Source organism: Narcine bancroftii, chromosome 4, assembly GCF_036971445.1.
Source record: "Narcine bancroftii isolate sNarBan1 chromosome 4, sNarBan1.hap1, whole genome shotgun sequence".
In the NCBI taxonomy this organism is placed as follows: Eukaryota; Metazoa; Chordata; class Chondrichthyes; order Torpediniformes; family Narcinidae; genus Narcine; species Narcine bancroftii.
In genome coordinates, this window is record NC_091472.1 from 30,625,936 (window position 1) to 30,645,693 (window position 19,758).

At 40.0% G+C, this 19,758-nt stretch overlaps 1 protein-coding gene across 4 annotated transcripts in view; it reads left to right on the top strand.

Moving 5' to 3' along the window:
* Nucleotides 1-989: 989 nt before the first annotated feature.
* Nucleotides 990-19,758, top strand: part of LOC138760424 (WD repeat-containing protein 64-like) — a 119,119-nt gene continuing 100,350 nt past the window's right edge. For 3 of the 4 annotated variants that reach the window (XM_069931002.1, XM_069931004.1, XM_069931008.1), the window contains exons 1-4: nucleotides 3,606-3,945; nucleotides 10,260-10,390; nucleotides 11,614-11,707; nucleotides 14,041-14,147. In XM_069931002.1, the coding sequence (XP_069787103.1) occupies nucleotides 3,795-3,945; nucleotides 10,260-10,390; nucleotides 11,614-11,707; nucleotides 14,041-14,147 (483 nt within the window). In that variant the 5' untranslated portion in view covers nucleotides 3,606-3,794. Of the gene's footprint in view, nucleotides 1,009-3,605; nucleotides 3,946-10,259; nucleotides 10,391-11,613; nucleotides 11,708-14,040; nucleotides 14,148-19,758 lie in introns of those variants that run through there. The other variant, XM_069931005.1, reaches the window with a different exon arrangement.

A 19,758-nucleotide genomic window follows, 5' to 3' on the forward strand; every position in this document is an offset into this window, starting at 1 on the left:
GTCTGAGGCAAGCCCTCTCTATTATGTTCCATGTACGGTTCCCAAATTTGTTAAAAAAATGTAACTTTATTTTTTAAATTATATGTTATTTTTTCCAATGGAATACACTTATTCATTTCTATGTACCATTGCTGTATTCTCAGGCTCTCTTCTGATTTCCAAGTTGACATTATACATTATTTTAATACAGCCAAGGCTATCATAATAAATCTTTTTTGCGCTTCATCCAGTTTGAGGCCTAATTCTTTACTTCTTATATTACTTAAAAGAAAGATCTCTGGATTTTTTGGTATTTTTTTTGTGATTTTATTTAATACCTGATTTAGATCTTCCCAAAACTTTTTCGCTTTCTCACAGGCCAAAATTGTTCCCTGTTGTTCCCATTTCCTTCTTACAGCAAAAACATCTATCTGATACTGTTGGATCCCATTTTTTAAACTTTTGGGGCATGATATATACCCTGTGTAACCATTTATACTCTATCATGCATAATCTTGTGTTTATTATATTCTTCATAATTCCAGAGCATAACTTTTCCCATATTTCATTTTTTATCTTTATGTTTAAATCTTTTTCCTACTTTTGTTTGGGTTTATAGCTTCTTTCATCATTTTCCTTTTCTTGCAGCTTGATGTAGATGTTCGTTATAAATCTTTTTTTTAATAATTGTTTCTGTAATCACATATTCAAAGCTACTTCCTTCTGGTAATCTCAGTCTGCCTCCCAATTTATCCTTTAAGTAGGCTTTCAGTTGATGGTTTGCAAACATTGTACCATGAGTTATTCCATATTTGTACTTCATTTGTTCAAATGTTAATAAATTATTTCCCCCCCCAAAAAATTCTATTCTTTTAATTCCTTTTCTCTCCCATTCTCTAAAGGAAAGGTTATCTATTGGAAAAGGGATTAGTTGATTTTACGTCAATAATAATTTTGGTAGTTGGTAATTTGTTTTTTTCTTTTCTAGGTGAATCTTCTTCCATATATTGAGTAAATGATGCAGTACTGGTGAGTGTTTATATTGCACCAGCTTTTCATCCCACTTATAAAGTATATTTCCGGTACCTTCTCCCTTATTTTATCTAGCTCTATCTTAGTCCAATCTGGTTTTTCCCTTGTGTGATAAAAATCTGATAAATACCTTAATTGTGCTGCTCTCTTATAATTTTTAAAGGTTGGTAACTGCAAACCACCTTGTTTGTACCTCTCTGTTAATTTATCTAACGCTATCTTCGGTTTCCCCCTTTCCATAAGAATTTCCTTATTATTCTCTTTAGTTCATGGAAGAATTTCTCTGTTAAGGGAACTAGTAACGATTGAAATAAGTATTGTATCCTTGGGAAGACATTCATTTTAATGCAATTTACCCTTCCTATCAACATTAGTGCTAATTCTTTCCAATGTTCTAAGTCTTCCTGTAATTTCTTCATTAATGGCTGATAATTTAATTTGTGTAGGTGGCTTAAATTATTATCTAATCTAATACCTAGGTATCAGATTGCTTGTGTTTGCCATTTAAATGGTGATTCTTTTTTAAATTCTGTATAATCAGCATTACTCATTGGCATCGCTTCACTTTTATTTGCATTGATTTTGTACCCCGATATTTCTCCATATTCCTTCAATTCCTTATGTAGTTCTTTTATTGATATTTTTGGTTCTGTTAAGTATACTATGATGTCATCTGCAAATAAACTGATTTTATACTCCTTCTCCTTTATTTTTATCCCTTTTATTTTATTTTCTGTTCTTATCAGTTCTGCCAATGGTTCTACTGCTAAAGCGAACAGTGAGGGAGATAGTGGACATCACTGCCTAGTTGACCTACTTAATTTAATACTTATACATATACCATTGCTGTACTCTCAGGCTCTCTTCTGATTTGCAAGTTGACATTATACATTTTTTTGCTAGAGCCAAGGCTATCATAATAAATCTTTTTGTGCTTCATCCAGTTTGAGGCCTAACTCTTTACTTCTTATATTACTTAGAAGATAGATCTTTGGATTTTTTGTTATGTTTTTTTTGTGATTTTATTTAATACCTGATTTAGATTGGACCATTCACAATGGTCCATTATATAATACTTTAATCCAATTAATATATTTTTCTGGTAGGTTGAACCACTGTAATACTTTGAATAAATAATTCCATTCTACCCTGTCAACGGCTTTTTCTGCATCTAAAGCAACAGCCACTGGAAGCCTTCCCTACTTTAGTTTCTGCTGAGTCAAAGGAGAAGTTATTGAGAGTGAGGACACATTATGCTAGCTGGATAAGGGTAAGGGGAGGAAGGGGACTGGTTGGGCCTGTTGTTGAGGAAAAATAATAAGGGCTTTGAGGCCTATGGTGTGGAGGATGTTGGTGTATAGTGATTGGATGTCCATGGTGAAAGTGAAGCGGTTGAGTTCAGCAAACGGGAATTTGTTGAAGTGATGAAGAAGTATTCATCATGGCTGTAGTATCATGGCTGTAGGTAAGGAGGGACTGGATCTATGAGGACAAAATAGAGTTGAGATAAGTGGATACCAATTCAATGGAGCAGGAGCATGTGGAAACTATGGGTCTACTGCAACAGTTGGGTTTGTGGATCTTGAATAGGAGGTAGAAGTGGGTAATGTCAGGTTGGGAAACAAACAGTTTGGAGGCCATGGAAGGGAGATGCCTGGAAGTAATGGTCAGGGATAGTGCATGAGATGGTGGATGAGTTTTGTGGGGTTCTGTTGAAGGGGGTAAGTAAGAGGCGTTGTCTGTGAGTTGTAATCTGGCTTTGGCCAGAGAGAGGTCGGTGCACCAGACCACACAGTGTCACCCTTGCCTACAGTTTGATAGTGAGATTGGAATTAATGCGGAGAGAGTGGAGTATTGAATTTTTTTTAAAGTCAGACCTTTCCTTTATCCACCATTAGTTGAAGTCCAGCTAAATGTAATTTCTTGGACGCACTATTGTATTAATTCTATGATCTGAAGTCATTACTGAGTTGGGGATGATATGTTCACCCATTATGATAGATATTTGAGTTAAGAAAATCTTGTATAATAGTTTTGTTTTTTCATACCAAAATCATTTATAATATTAGATCCAAATGGCTTAATTCCAAATCTCTAAATATCATCCTAAAATAATTTTATTCATTTTAATTATTTGAAATTTGATGTAAACATGTATCTTGGAGAATGATTTACTCATGGCAGAATATCACTCTTATTTCCTTTGTGGTTATTATTTTTTTTGCTGGCAAGGGAACATCAGACATGGTTCTCTGAGGTAGGGTTGGATTGTGGATTACATAATTGAATCATGAGAATATGAGCCATATCAATTTGCTGTCCTATGTTCATGTTGCACCTAAATAGATTATCAGATCATTATCCTCTGCTCTGAAGGATTATGTGTTTTCTATTGTCTACATTGCACTGCCAACCCCACGTTTACAAAGTCTTCAATGCCCATAGACATTTTTTATGATCCTGGATAAACTATTTTGATGAGCAGCCACTAAGTTAGCCTTGCCCTTCTGTTCCTCACATATTGACATCATGGGTGGTGTTGATGTAATAATGGATGGGCCAGGTTGCCTTGTGATTGGGTCCATTGATGTCAGGTTTCTGGGGAAACGGCGTGAGTAGCCGTACCATCTGCCCAGGTGTGTCACAGCCACTTGCAGGTCACTGGCTTTCTCTACTCCATTTCTCAGTCAGTGTGGCGGGCAGGGTAATTACTGATACACATGACTATTTCATAAAGTTGTTGTCAAACCAAGACGAGGGGCAAGTGGAAGCACTGAGGCACAATGTCAACATGGAGCTTTGCAAGCCAGGAGCTGGAAGACCCATTCGTGTTGCCCACATTCAAGGAACGCCTGGACTGCTTCCACAAAATGATGGTGTTGATGGTGCAGAATATGAAAGACAGTGAAAACATTAAAAAGATGGCAGATTTTGGTGAGCGTCCCTGCACAGTGCAATGTCGGCCTTCTCATCGGATTGGTGCCAGTTAGCAGATCCCTTCTCATTACTTATTTAATTTACTTTATTTCTGGCAGAACCATCTTTGAAGTCAACCTTTTGGGGTTTGATTGCTACTTTCTTAGATCAACGTCACTCATGCCGAGTTGAGACATTCGGCAATAGGAAGGGGGCTGAGTTGTTTGCAAGGTGTAGCACTTAGAAACCAAAGCTTCTTTTCTCTTCTCCACTCCCACTTCTATCCACCCATGACCCATACCTGTTGGCCAGTGCTGCTCCTTCCTCTTCTCCTCCTCCCACCTTTTTATTCAGACGCCTGCCTGCCTTTTGCTCACACCTTGACAAATGGATGAGACCTGAAACATTGGTCACTCATTACTTTCTATAGATGCTGATGGGACCTGCTGAGTTTCTCCAGTATTTTTATGTATTGTAACCAGGATGGATCATGACATCTCCCTGTCCTCCTCTGGTTGTATGGCTTCTAACATGGAATTTCAAACATTACACACAGCCTACTGCCCTGCATCTGGCTTAGGGATGGGTGCTTATGCACACTACAGAGAATTAAGACCATAAGACCAAAAAACATAGGAACAGAAATAGGCTTTTCAGCCTATCGTGTCTGCCCTGCCATTCAATCATGAGCTGATCCATTTTCCCACTCAGCCCCACTGTCCGGTCTTCTCCCCATAATGTTTGATGCCTTGACTAATCACGAACCTATCAATCTCTGCCTTAAATACACCCAATGAACTGATCTCCACAGCCATCTGTGGCAACAACTTCCACATATTTACCACCTCTGGCTGAAGAAATTCCTATGCATCCCTGTTCTAAGTGGATATCCTTTAATTCTGAAGTTGGGTCCTTGTATGCATATATAATTTTTTTAACCTCCATCCCACCTCCTTAATTCAGATCTATTGTCCTGGATTGAACTCCTCTTGGATGTTTTTTAATGGTGTGCTTAATTATCTGAAAGGACTTGGTAAATACCTGTATCTCTTTGGTTGATTTGCACATCACGTTTAGCACGAGCGTGTGAACCAAAGGGCCCATTCCTGTGTTGCACTGCTCTGTCGTCTAAAAATGAAATCATGTCATATCAAAAATGGATGGGGTAACAGGCCGGTGAACACTTGGAGAAGGGAATCAGGGTAAGACTGTGAAGAAAAGAAATATGGTTTGAAAGTGTGATCTGAATGAGAGAAAAAAAACCAATCTGCTGAAGCAAGTCAGTGGGCTGAACAGCATCAGTGGGACAAAGAGAAAGGTAAAAATTTCGGGTTGGATCATTGAGATCTTTTGAATTCCTAAAAATCATCCCACGCCAAAAACAAATCATTCTCTCCAATAATTTACCAGAGTTCAGTTGTGGGGCCTGGATTTATGGTCATTGACTTCGACTTTGATTGTTTAATAGTGTGGGATTAACTTTGGTTATCCGCAATTGCATTCCTGCTCGCGCATAGATTTCAGATTTATTGTCAGAGTACATACATGACATCACCAAATCGTGAGATTCTCCTGTGACCTCGCAGAATTATCACTTATTGGCAGTGCAAAAAAAGCTGTACCCAATGTACACATGCAAACAAATAAACACATGTAAACGACTGACTGTGCAAATCAGAGAAGAGAAAAAAAATATCAAACAATATATTTCAAAAGTAAGAGTCCTTAAATGAGTCCCTGATTGAGTTTGTTGTTGAGGAGTCTGATGGTGGAGGGGGAGCAGCTGTTCCTGAACATGGTGGTGTGAGTCTTTTGGCCCCTAGACCTTTTTCCTGTTTACCTCTTTCCTGATGGAAAGTGGGTGTGGCGGGTGGTGTGGATCCTTGATGATTGCTGCTGCTCTCCGGCAGCAGCATTCCCAGTAAATGGTGGGAAGGGGATTGCCTTTGATGTCCTGGCTGCGTCCACTACCTTTTTCAGGGATTTATGCTTGGGGATATCAGTGTTCCCATACCAGACTGCGATGCAGCCGATCAGCACACATCTGTGGAAATTTGCCAGGGTTTCCGATGTCATACCAAACCTGTGCAAACGCCTGAGGAAGTAGAGGCGCTGACGTGCTTTCCTCACGATGCCATTTGTGTTTTGGATCCAGGAAAGATCCTCCAAGCTAGTGACTCCCGAGAACTTAAATTTGCTCACCCTCTCCACCTCTGATCCCCCAACGATATCTGGTTTTCCCTTCCTGAAGTCAACCATCAGCTCCTTGGTTTTGTTGACATTCAATGCGAGGTTATTGTTGGTGCATCATTCAGCCATGTTTCCAATCTCCCTCCTGTAGTTGACTCATCCTCTCTATTTATATATCCTCCACTATCATGGCATCATCAGCAATTTGTAGATGGTGGTGTTGTTGTTGTTGTTGTTGTTGTTGTACTGAGCCACACGGTCATAGGTTAAAAGCCATTTGAGTAGGGGGCTAAGAACGCTGCCCTATGGGGCTCCGGTAGTGATGGAGATTGTGGAGGAGATGTTCTTACCAATCCTCACTGATTGTCATCTGTAGATGAGGAAATCAAGGGTCCATTACACAGTGGGGTGTTGAGTCGCAACTCTTGGAATTTGCTGATCAGTTTTGATGGGATGATGGTGTTAAATGCTGAACTCCAGTCTCTGAAGAGCATGTGTAATGGAAGATTTAAACTGTGTTTTTTACTTCTGCAGCTGCAAGGCTGAGAACCTGTTTGTTATTTAGAATCAGCAGACATAATCTAATTTACACCATGAGGCCCAGGATGCATATTTAGTAGATACACCTAAATTCCACCATGGGGCCCAGGATGCAGTTGAACCAGTAGACATTATCCAACTTCCACCATGAGGCCCAGAGGTGCAATTTTCTTTTGTTGGTTGCAGACTGTCAGGAGACCTTGAAGATAATTAAATCATTTTGTTCAAAGAGATAAGATCCGAAGTAAACAACCTTTGGGTAATATAAGCCATGGTCCCACTGCTGAAGTTTGAGACTCTACAAGAGGTGGCAAGATCTCTCAGCAAGAAGAACTTCAAGATTCCAAACCGACGTCCCGGTCCGGGGAGGTGGAGATGCTGCTACCGGTGCCCAGACAACCTACTGCAAGTGTGCAGTCGTCGCCTCGCTTTGGCAGTTGGGACCAGTCCAGGCATTGATAAGTATAATTGGGAAGGGCTTGCATGTTGTAGTGTGAATTCAGCTTTAGATTTAGTAATAAAGACTTGTATAAACTGAACTGCTCTCAGTGTGTGTCTTTTCTTTCAGTAGCTTGAACACTGTGACCAATCTAAAACGAACAAAGTGAGAGGTACAAGTTTACCCAAGACAGCATCCTGATATATATATGTATCTTTGCTGTCCAGATATTCCCGGACTGGCATCTTTGATGCCAGTTTGATGGCATCCACTGTAGAGCTGTTGCTATGATAGGCGAACTGGAATGGATCCACATCACTGCTCAGGCAAGAGTTGATATGGTTCTACATCAATCTTTCAAAACATTTCATTATTTTTTGATGAGAGTGACACTTAGGCAGGTTACCACATTCCTCTTGGGCACAAGTATGATTGATGCCTGTTCGAAGCAGGTAGGTCCCACACCCTACCAGAGTGAGATGTTGAAGGTATCCATGAGTACGTTGGTCAGCATGACTGGGTAATCCGTCCGGACTGGATGATTCCCTCAGATTCACTCTCCTGAAGGCAGCCCACAAGTCATTCTCAGATATGGGTAGGAGAGAATCATCAGGGGATTTTGGGGATCCCATTGGTGTTTCTTTTTTGATCTTGTGGTCAAATTGTGTGTAAAAGCATTACTGATGCCTATTGGAAGTCTGATCTTACTGACCCTCTGTATACAGCAAGCACCCATGCACAGATAGAACTCACTGGTGAATGGGTTAAGTATCAATGGCTCATCGTGAGTTCTGAACACCCCGATCATAACAGGAGACAAGACTAAACTTCGTGCTCCTTCTCCTCCGAGGTCTTTGCAGCTTTCATTTTGTCCATTGTTTTGAGCTCTGATATTCAGCCTTATTTTGAAAAATATTGCGGCTAAAATTTTGTTTGAAATAAGAATATAATTTACAAACTTTTACAAAGTAAATAATTTAAAATCAATTCCACATTATCCCAATCATTGAAATAAAAGGAGACATGGATTTTGAATGTTCTGAACTGCGTGTAATGAGCCTGACAGTGTTTAATATTAAAACAATAATTTTATTTCTCACTCTTAAACTATAAAGTCTTAACTTTCAAACTATCCTTAACACTAAGTCTATCCACAACCATGAACGGGTAGGAGTGTGTGTGTGTGTGTGTGTGTGTGTGTGTGTGTGTGTGTGTGTGTGTGTGTGTGTGTGTGTGTGTGTGTGTGTGTGTGTGTGTGTGTGTGTGTGTGTGTGTGTGTGTGTGTGTGTGTGTGTGTGTGTGTGTGTGTGAGTGAGTGTGTGTGATATACCCAAGCCATTACAGTCCAGGCCAAAATCTAGAAAGTTACTTCAAAGGCTTTTAAATTCAGTGTTGAAGCGCAGGCCTTTGAAATTTGATGTCCAGAATTAATTATGAACTGATGGGAAGACTGGAGTTGTGGCAGCTACAGACTCATGAATTCTCTTTGTGTTGCTTTTGAAGAAATGTCCATCCACACGAGCTGTGCTCATAACACTCCTGGTCCTTTTGTAGGCCAGACTCAATCTGGGTGGCCTCCGTGAACTTCCAAGCCCCTGGCACTGGTCGGTCTCTCTAAGTGACCTTCACTGTTAGTCACAATCAAAATGAAGCACTTTGCTTCCCAAAAGACCCTCCTGGCACAGATCAATCTACTGAAGAGGCCCACTCATTCACAGAGCATGCTTTGCTCTGAATTCCACAAAAATCGCTGGCCACAAGAGCTGCTTCAAAGAGCTGCTATCACAATGTCGTTGCAAATGTGGAAAAGACTGTGACAAACCTTCCCTCAGTTCTTCCAGTGTATCGAATTGTTGAGGGCTGTGACTTGTGTTGTGATGGTGCTTGTGTGGAATGTTAAATGTTAACTGTGACCATTCAGTTCCTCCTGTTTATGCTATCCCTTACAGTGATAATCCCATTTTACTAAAACGAGAGGTCATAATATGTGCAATTCCGATTGATGTAGAATTGAAGAAATCTTTTCCTCTGGGTTGTGCCCGAAAATCCCAGCATAATTGGGGTCTGATTTTAACATCAGCTGGAGAGCAGTGTTGACAGTATCTGACACTTAACAAGTCATGGGTTTACAGTGTGTCCGGGCAAGCCTCGTGAAGGGATACCTTGTTGAAGGGCTTAAGCCCGAAACATTGGTTGTACAGCTTTATCTTTGCTACATAAATTACGCTGTTTGATCTGCTGAGTTTCTCCTGCATGGTGGTTTTTTTACTTCAACCATGGTATCTGCAGACTTTTGTATTTTACTTGGCACTAGGGGAACTCTGTATTCTTTAGAGGGAGGGTGAGATCAGAGGCTTGGGAAACAGGAAGTACAAGAGAGGATTCCATCAAATGCAATGGAACCCAACAGTTTCTAAATCACTTTCATTACTTGTCTGATCCCAGCATCTGGTGTCTCCTTGGCTTCACCTATTGCCTTCCAACCTTTGTCTCCACCTCACCCTTTGTTTCTATCCGAAATCCACAACAGCTGTCTTTCATCTCAACCCCTGTCTCTTCCCCATCAGGATCCATCTGATTATCATCTCTCTGCTCCCCTGGTTCCTCCTATCAACTACTTACCTCTGTCTCATTCCTCCCTTTTACTCCTTTCTATTAGCCATCTCTGGTCTACACTTTCAGTCCTGATGTAGGGTCTCGACTGGAGAAGTCATATATCCCTTTCCCTCCATAGATGCAGCTTGATGCACCCAGTTGTTCCAGCAGTTTTTTTTTGCTACTTATCCAGAATTATATCCTCAGCATCACCATTCTTGAGGCTTTCCTGCCAACATTCATTTTGCTACATTGTAAAATTTGTTATGCTTCTAATCTCCCCCTTTCTAATGAAAGATATTCCATCTGAACTCTTTTCATCCCAAACTTGCTGCTGACCTGCTGAATATTCCTGATATTGTCTACATCCAATGTATTTTTTTATGTTTTTGTGTGTTTAGACATACTGGATGGGAACTGGCCCTTCTGCCCCACGAGTCTGTCCCACCCAATTACACCCAATTAACCCTTTTTGAAGAATGGGAGGAAACCCTTTTAGGATTGATATTTGTATTTAAAACGTATAAATGTCTGCATATATCTTGCAATGTGTTTATTTCCTCACCAGATCCAATGACATATGATCAGTTTTATGATTCAGTTCAAAATCTCTTCAATTATGAACTGAAAACTGAATGCATAAGGACTGTTTATAAGAAGATCAATAACCATCTGGATGCATTAGTTGACTGGACTGAAGTAAGTTGTCATGACTATTTTATAAAGAAAAACATTTTTACTTTGTATATTGTGTAAGTGTATGTTTTGATTCATTGTCTTGGCATCATTACATTGAGTTTCACTGTTAGGTTCTGCTGACCAGATGAAATACTACCAAATTAAAGGGGCAGATACTAATATTCAAACATGCAAAGTTGGTATAAACCAGAGCTTGAGGGGTTGTTTTAATGACTTTTATTATACGTCCCATATACACATCTCATTTAAGGTGCTTGGAGAAGTTACGAACATTAGGTATTGAAGAAATGCACAAATTAAAGGATAGAAAAAGACACTGACTTGAGGAGCATGTTCAACATTGACTCATGTCAGCAGGGTTGAAGCTCAGTTAATATTAAACTGTTTTTGTAATACTTTTTAAATGTTTTCATTTGATTTTTGCGATTCTGTTGAATTTTAATTTATTGCAGCTATTATTCAAATTGAACATGATCATCTATGACTGTTTTGAGCTTGAAATATATCAATCCAATAAAGATTTCAAGTTAGATCTAATTTTATTTTGAGCTCATTGATCATTCATGTTTGTGAGTTTAAAGTTTTGTTTTATCTACAGTCTGGATTATTACATTTTTACTTTGCTCTGAATGTGTTGGGATATATTTACATACTAACGTACCTAAATGGTATCTCTTTTTGAATATTTTGTTCAGATTCATTTGATTTCCAGAGCGCCTTCATTTTTCGCATCAGGAATAATTTTGCAATTAAAGGGACCATTATTCAGTAATTTCAGTGCCATATATCTTCTGAATTAAAAATCAGGATGTTTGTGTTCAAATCAATAGCTATCCTGTTCAAAGCAACCCCTGGCACAAAGGCATCTGAATTACCCATCAAGTCATGGAGATCAGCAAATGGGAATGAATTTTGTGCACTGTCTGTACCCGGTGAATTGGTGTGGGTTAAGTTCTTTGTTATTTCATCACCTATTTTCTAATGCTATGTAATTTAACACCAACCTTTCTACAAATGATTCTATGATTATAGCTTGCAACCCATCCATCAATGGGCAAGGGAAAGCAGGTTTAGATTTTTATTTAAGATTGAACTGAATTGCAATTGAGAGGAATGGCTGTTTTCTTGACAAAAAGTCTTTTTTCATCAGGAATTAACTTTAATAGCAAATGAAGATTGAATATAATGATTTTAATAACCATATAGTTTTTTTTTCCCCGCAGCTTTTTGGGTATTTTCCATCAGACGGGCAGAATTTAATGAAAGAATCACCAATATTCCTTCTGTCCAAGAGACAATGTATTGAACAGAGAGAAGGTATGTAAATAATTTCTACAGACTTGTAAATTATGATTTAGTAGTTAGTTATTTAGCACATATGATCACTTGGAGTTTGCTATGTAATCTATGTAATCATGCATCTTGTGGTCCAAATGATAGAATTCATTTGTGGAATTTAGTAATATATAATTGCTTTACTTTTACATTGTACTCTCACTTCCGGATTTGGGTTTTAAGCAGTTTAATAACCTCATTTAGTTTAGTTGGGTATTTTCAAGCCTCTGATTTGCACATGTCCATGAAGCATGTGGAGCATGTATGGGGATGGGGAGGGGGGGGGGGGAGGGCTGACAATCCTTGTGCCGCAAATCGCTGGAGGAGCTGAGCAGGTTGAGCAACACTAATGGGAGAAAAAGTTTCAGGGCCGAACCCCTCATCAAGACAGAGGGCAGAGGGAGGTGGTGATAAGATGGACAGGGGTTAGCAGGGCATTGGTGAACTCGAGAGGGGTGCAGCATGGCAGACTGATTGGCAGGTGCCAGCATCGGCAGACTCCTTCTAATGCCAATCCTTGTGAAATGCTCTGTCAAATTCGCTATCAAATTTCCATGAGATTGATTCCTGGATATACATTTAATTCAATGGACATCAGTTCTTAGAAGAGGGATGAACCCTATAGCTGTGCAAATTGCAGGAATCATCAATAATTTGTAAATCCTTATTTCCTTGAGGAAAACTCATTCTCATAGACAAAGACTGCATGAAACAATGTGTAAACATCAGCAAACATCCTTATTCCAATGATCTGCATCATACATGGACTCCACAGATAATAAATGAGTCTGGAACCCCAATACAACAAGACCTACACAATATTCAGCCAGGGCTGAAAGGTGGCCAATAAAATCTGTGTAATCCAAGTGCTAGACAATGGTGAGGGAGAATCGAGCTGTCATCCCCAGACATTCAATGGCATTACCATCTTTGAATATCCCTCTTTCAGCATCCTGAAGCTTACCCTTGCCCAGAAATGGAATTGGAGCAGCACCCTATACCACACATGGGAATTGAATGGGATTCATTTCAAAGAGGAATACATAGTCATTTCACATCAGATCAATGCAGGACAAATATTGGTCTGTGATCTTCTTGACCAGCATCAGACCTAATGTGGTTGAGTTCTGAACAAGAATAAAGTGGCCAATCAGTGAACACTGCTGACCAATTGAGGATGGATGAATAAATAGAGATTTTAAATTAAATTCTGGCCCACAAATACAGGCCGCCCAATTAAAGCCAATTGACTTACAACCCCTGTATGGTTGAAGGATGGGAGGAAACCGGAACACCTGGAGAAAACCCACGCAGACATTGAGAGAACGTGCAAACTCCTTACCGACAGCGCTGGATTTGAACCTAGGTCGCTGGCACTATTACAGCATTGTTCCAACTGCTACACTAACTGTGCCGCCCAAATTTGCATCACAGCTTCCTATTTTACAAAGTTTAATCATTCTGTATACTTGGTTATTCTGTAGAAGTGATGGTTTCTCAGTTGCATTCTCTGTATCAGCATGAGTGCCAGAGTTCAACATGTTTTATCTTTTTCTGCCTTGTGAATGGTGAAGCCAGTGAAAGGATCATTTTTGATTTCAGATATGTCGAGTTTATGTAGGAGTGAACAAAGTTTCTTTCTGCTCAGTTAAATAACTTTGGAATTCTTTACTCCTGATAAGAGAGGATGCTCCCTCTCTTTGCATGTTTAACACTTAGATGCCAAAGGTTTTTGATGCACGGGGAATTTTGGTTTTGGATTTGAGATAGTCAATCCACCATGATATTCCAGCCTCTAAGGATTGCAAGTCATATAATTTCAGAATTTATGATGGTTTGTGCTGTGACAGAACAGTTAATCACTGTCTGGATATCCCCTTGGAATTGAGAGGCCTGTATGCCTTCATGCAAATGATCCTTCATATGTAACAGTCGAGGTGTCCTGGGATGGTGATGGAGCCAGGATTTTCAATGAATGCGAGCTGAGAGTTGTCCTGCAGACAGCTTGCCTTGGTTTATCACTGTCAAAAGAAAAACATCTGCCTGCATCCCCTCCCCCACCCCATCCCCCCCCCCCCCCCTCCTCCCACCACCTCTAATCCACTTTTCTCAGGTTTAACGAATTTCTGCAGCAGGTAATAATTTGGGCTGCATTATATTATATAGTATCTTGCATTATCACAGTGTGCAAAGCTGGAACTTTATCAAAGATGCTGACAGACGGTGACATGATGCATATGACAGTCGTAGATAAAACGGGAAAGTTGTACATTCTTATGAAAAGTACAGCATCTTTATTGATTTTGTGTTAACAGGAGAAAGAAGGCGACGTGATCATATTCAAAGCATAATTAATGTGCCACAGCTTGATCAAGTTGTAGCAGCGACACAAAAAGGAATAATCTTACTTTATAACAGTCAAGTAAGTCTGAGAGCTACTTTGATCTTTATGTAAAAAAAATCCAGTAACTGAAGATATTTTTAATTATAAAACAATTATTTACAGCACAATTGATGCCAATTCCAGCTGTTTGAACTCGTGCTGTCCAATTACACCCATAGTAACCTACAATTCCATATGCTTTGGAGGGTGGGGGAAACCAAAGAAACCCGTGCCAACTCCATTGGGAGAACATACAAACCCCTTAAAGACAGCGCCAGATTCGAACTCCATGTCACCAATGCTGTAAAAGCGCTGCGCTTACCACTGTGTTAACTGAGCCGCCGAACTGTAAATTTTATCAAATCATTTTCTCAGAAGCCCTTAACGGGTAAAAAGTTAGTCATCCTCCAATGTAATGTTAGTGGAAACAAAAGGCGCAGTGGCAGAGAAATTGGAGTTCCCCCATTTTTGATAACCGAAACGTGTGCTAAGTTTATCCCTGAGGACACTCACAGAATTGGGTGGCACAGTTAGCGTAGCAGTTAGCGCCACACTGCTACAGCGACTGGGGTTCGAATCTGGCGCTGTCTGTAAGGAGTTTGTATGTTCTCCCAATGTCTGCATGGGTGTATTCTGGGTGCTTTGGTTTGTTCCCACCATTCAAAAATGTCCTGGGGTTGTTGGTCAATTGGGTATAATTGGATGGCACAGGCTCATGGCCTGAAAGGGCCCATTACTGCGCTGTATAAAATTAAATTTATATTTAAATTTGAAATGCACAAAATATTACGACAATGGTGACATTTAGATTTTTTTTAATATGTTGAAGTGGCTTTTCTCCCAATTATGAGGTGATAAAACATGACCTACACAATCTAAAGTGTTGCTGTTTGCAGCTGCTCCATCATTGCCACTAGGTCATTAAACACAGAGCACAGCCTTACAATGCACTCTCTCTTCGTCACAATCAGTAAGTGCAGTGGATTTTGTAGATAGTCTATGCCATTGCTTACCAGTGGTGGCTTGAATAGATGTTTTGAGCAGTGGGTGATGAGGTGTCATTCAAGCCGGATATGTTTTCCTGGATGGTACTCGTATCCAATTAACCAACATCTTTTGTCTGATGTTCTGAACTCCTCACCCTGCCATTCTGCCCCCTTTCTCTCCTGAGTCTTTAATTCAGACACTTGCCTACTTTTTTCTCATACCTTGAAGAAGGGCTCAGGGCTGAAGCATCAGTAATACATCTACCCGCCAATGGCGCTGCAAGATTGGCTGAGCTCCTCCAGCATTTCTGTTTGTTTTTACTACAATCACAGTATCTGCAGACTTTGTTGCTGGGCTTGCACTCAGATGAGCAAGTGGAGAGTATCCCATCCTACCTGAGAGTTTTAAAAAAAGACTTTGGAATTTCAAGAGGTGCGTCAATCACGACAGGAAACTGTCATTGGAGAGAAGGGAAGGTATTTTCCCCTGCACCATATGATCATAGCCACACATCCATTCCCTTGTTTTCAGGGACACAGGCCACTGTGAAGCTCATGATGATAATGTAGGCAGAGATCTGGGCGATAATATTTGCAGTGACTAATGAAAAAGAGTTTATTGTCATATACATAAGTATAATGTACAGATGCAATAAAAGTTTTACTTGCTACAGCTTCCCTGGTGTGGAAAACACACTAACAACAATTTAAGTACAATTAAGATGTTATGAAGAGATAAAGGATTATAAAAAATAAATGGTCATGCAAAGAATAGATTAGTGTGTTGTAATTAGAGCAAATTGATCTTTAGTCTTGTACCCCAGTGGTATGGTTCAACATATAGAATGGATCAGTTGCACAAAGGCAACTGATAAAAGCATGAATGACCTCATTAGGATGACTTCAATCTATGTGCAGTTATTGATTAATGCACCAATTACAGATAATGAAGAAATGAACATTGCATACCTTGTCATCATTAATACACACATGCTGACAGGAAAATGACATCCCCACCAGAGTTAATTGTTCCTCAAAATGACCATTCCAGTTATCTGATGGTCAGGACTTCAAAAAGAAATACTGTATGCGAGGCCCCATGCTGGAGAAACTCAGCAAATCAAATAGTATATTTTATATAGCAAATATAAAGATACATAGCCAATGTTTTGGGCTTGAGCCCTTCATCAAGGTATGAAAAAATGTTGGCATGTGCCCAAATAAAATGGTGAGGGGAAGGGGCAGAGGGAGGAGGAACATAGGCCCACAGGCTGAAGGTGGATAAAGAAGGGAGGGCACAACAGCAAACAAGGGGAGGGGGGAATGGCTCTGTGAATGGAAAGGGAATGGTGTGGAGAGCTGGAGGAAGGAATAGATGGATAAGAGAGGAACAATGAGGAGTAGGCTATCATAAAATAGCGGTTGAAGTTAATGCCGTCCAGCTGGAGAGTACAGAGACAGAAAATTAGGTGTTGCTCTTTCAATTTATAGGTGGTCTTGGTTTGACAGTACATGAGACCATGGACAGACATGTCAGTGTGGGAGTGGAACACAAAATTGAAATGGTTGGCCTCTGAGAAATCTGTGTCATTGATGCGGATAGAGTGAAAGTGTTTAGCAAAGCGATCTCCCATTCCAAGTCCAGTCTCTCTGATACAGAGAAGACCACAATGGGAGCACTGAATCCAGGAAGGTGGATCCTTCCACATCCACATCAGTGAGTATACAAGCTCAATGACTAGCTGCATGGGCAAATTAATTGAGGATGTTATGGTGATCAAATGCTGTACAGGCAGAGCAATACAGAAACCATGCCGAGATGCGAAGGTTTGTGCATTCCTCAGAAAACTTGTGATGCTGCCTTCAGGTCGGGTGACATAATGGCATTAAGATCTGCAGGGGATGAAGTCTCTGATGCAAATAGGGAGGCAAAGTGGGATTTGCACAGAAAATCCACAGGTACATATGAAATACTGGCAATGCAAGATGCCGCTATCCCATCCTACCATGGAGTAGAGTTGGATGCGGTTAAGGTTACTAGAGAAATTGTGCTAGGTAAATTGAATGATTAAAGACAGATAAATCAGATGAGGTACACCGATGGGTTTTGAAAGAGGTGGCTTTGGAGATTGCAAATCCATTGGTGGAAATCTTCCAGAAATCAATTGTCTCTGGGTGGTTCTGGACGGATGGAAATTTGCAAATGTGGTTCTTCTTTACAAGAAAGGTGGGAAGCAGAAAAAAAGGGAACTGTAGACCTATAAGTCTGACATCAGTGGTGGGGGAAGATATTAGAGTCAATACTCAAGGATGAAGTTATGAAATACCTGGAAATGCATGACAGGATTGGTCCTAGTCAGCATGGTTTTTTAAAGGGTAGATCATATTTGACCAACCTATTAGAATTTTTTGAAGAAATTTCAGGTAGGATAGACAAAGGGGAGGCTGTAGATGTTATATATTTGGATTTTCAAAAGGATTTCAATAAGGTGCCACATGTTAGCCTGATAAGTAAAATGAAGGCCCATGGAATTACAGGAATGCTATTAGATTGGATAGAAAATTGACTGATAGGCAGAAAGAAAAGGGTTGAAATTAAGGGATCCCATTCAGAATTGCTGCCTGTAACAAATGGTGTTCCGCAAGGGCCCCTGCTATTTAAAATTTATATTAATGGTTTGGATTGTGGACTAAATAGTTTTGTGGCCAAATTTGCAGATTATACCAAGGTAGGTGGTGGAGCAGGAACTGTTGAAGAAACCGTAAAACTTCAGAGGGATACAGACAGATTGAAGTACAATGTTGAAAGTGTTTGGTTCTACATTTTGGCAGTGGAAATAAGTACTGTCTGGATGGGGAGAAAATTCAATCCTCGGAAGTGCAAAGAGATCTGGGTGTCCTTGTGCAGAGTAATCTGAAAGTTAATACCCAGATAGGATTGGTAGTGAAGAAGGCAAATACTATGCTAGCATTAATTTCAAGAGGTATAGTGTTTAAGAGTAGAGAGGTGTTAATGAGGTTCTACGGGGTATTGGTGAGACCCTATCTAGAGTACTTTGTACAGTTTTGGGCCCCCTATCTTAGAAATGATAGGATATGGTTGGAAAGGGTGCAAAGGAGATTTACTAGGATTCTTGGAATGCAGGGGCTGGAGTATAAGGAGCGTTTGGCAGCTCTTGGGTTGTACTATTGGGAGTATAGGAGAGTGAGGGTGATCTCATAGAGATGTTTTAAATATTGAAAGGTTTTGATAGAGTGAATACGGATAAGATGTTTCCCTTGATGGGTGATAGTCTTAAAATTAGAAGTTATCCAATCAAAACAGAGAGGAGGAAGAACTTCTTTAGTCAGAGGGTCATGGATCTGTGGAACTCACTGCCGCACAAAGCAGTGGAGGTCAGATTACTAAGTTGCAGGAGGTAGATGAGCTTGCATAAATTCTGGAGATTATCATCCACTATTATTCCAAGGTATCTGATGCCACTCAATGGTCATTTGAATGGACTTGTTGGCTGATACTCAGTGTGATCAAAGTTTGTTAGGGGGATGATTTCACTTTATCCCCAGTTCACCTTGTATCCTGAAGCTTTGCAATAAGCTTTTAATAGAATCTGTAATTTAGTAATGGAATTGATCAGATCTGTTAAATATAGGATTTCATTGTCTGCAATAAGATTAATTTTGTGGCTTGTCTGACCCACCATAAAACCTTTTGTCTGCGGGTGTTGCCTAATTGCCTCTGTCAAGGGATCAATAGCCAAAACAAAAAGTCCCGGAGATAAGGTGCTATCCTGTCAGCTCAATCTGCCAAGATCTATACATTAGTGACAACCCTAGCTTTGGGTTTTGTAAGAGTTTTAACCCAATTAATGAACAGTTGCCCAAATCTGAGCTTGGCCAAGACTCAAAATAAATATGGCCATTCTAGCCTGTCAAAGGTTTTCTCAGCATCCAGAGCCATAGCGACAATTGGTTCAGCCTTAAACTTTGCAAGTGAATAATATCTAAGAGTCTACATAGATTGTTCGCTGACTGACATTTCAAAATAAAGCCAGTCTAGTCTGTATTTGTTAGTTTAAGCAAGTATTACCCAAGCCTGTTAACCAGGGCCTTAGAAATCAATTTGTAATCTGAATTTAGTAATGAAATGGGTCAAAATGAGAAGCATTTCAATGGGTCTCTGTTCTTTTTACGAATAACAGTAATTATAACCACATAACAATTCCAGCATGGAAACAGGCCAATTTGGCCCTTCTAGTCCACACTGATCCAAGCACCCTCCTCTAATCCCACTTACCAACACTCTGCCCTTATCCCTCCATCCCCCTCCCATCCATATACTTATCCAACTCTTTCTTAAATGACAAAATTGACCCTGCCTCCACCACCTTTCCCGAAGCCCACTCCACACAGTAACCACTCTCTGAGTAAAGAAGTTCCCCCTCATGTTACTCCTAAACCTTTGCCTGTCAACTCTCAACCCATGACCTCTTGTATCCATCTCTCCTACTCTCAATGGGAAAAGCCTTTCCACTTCAACTCTATCTATCCCTCTCATTATCTTAAACATCTCCTCTCAGCCTTTTAAGTTCCATGGAATAAAGACCTAATTTGCTCAATCTCTCATTGTATTTCAGATGCTGAAACCCAGGCAACATTTTTGT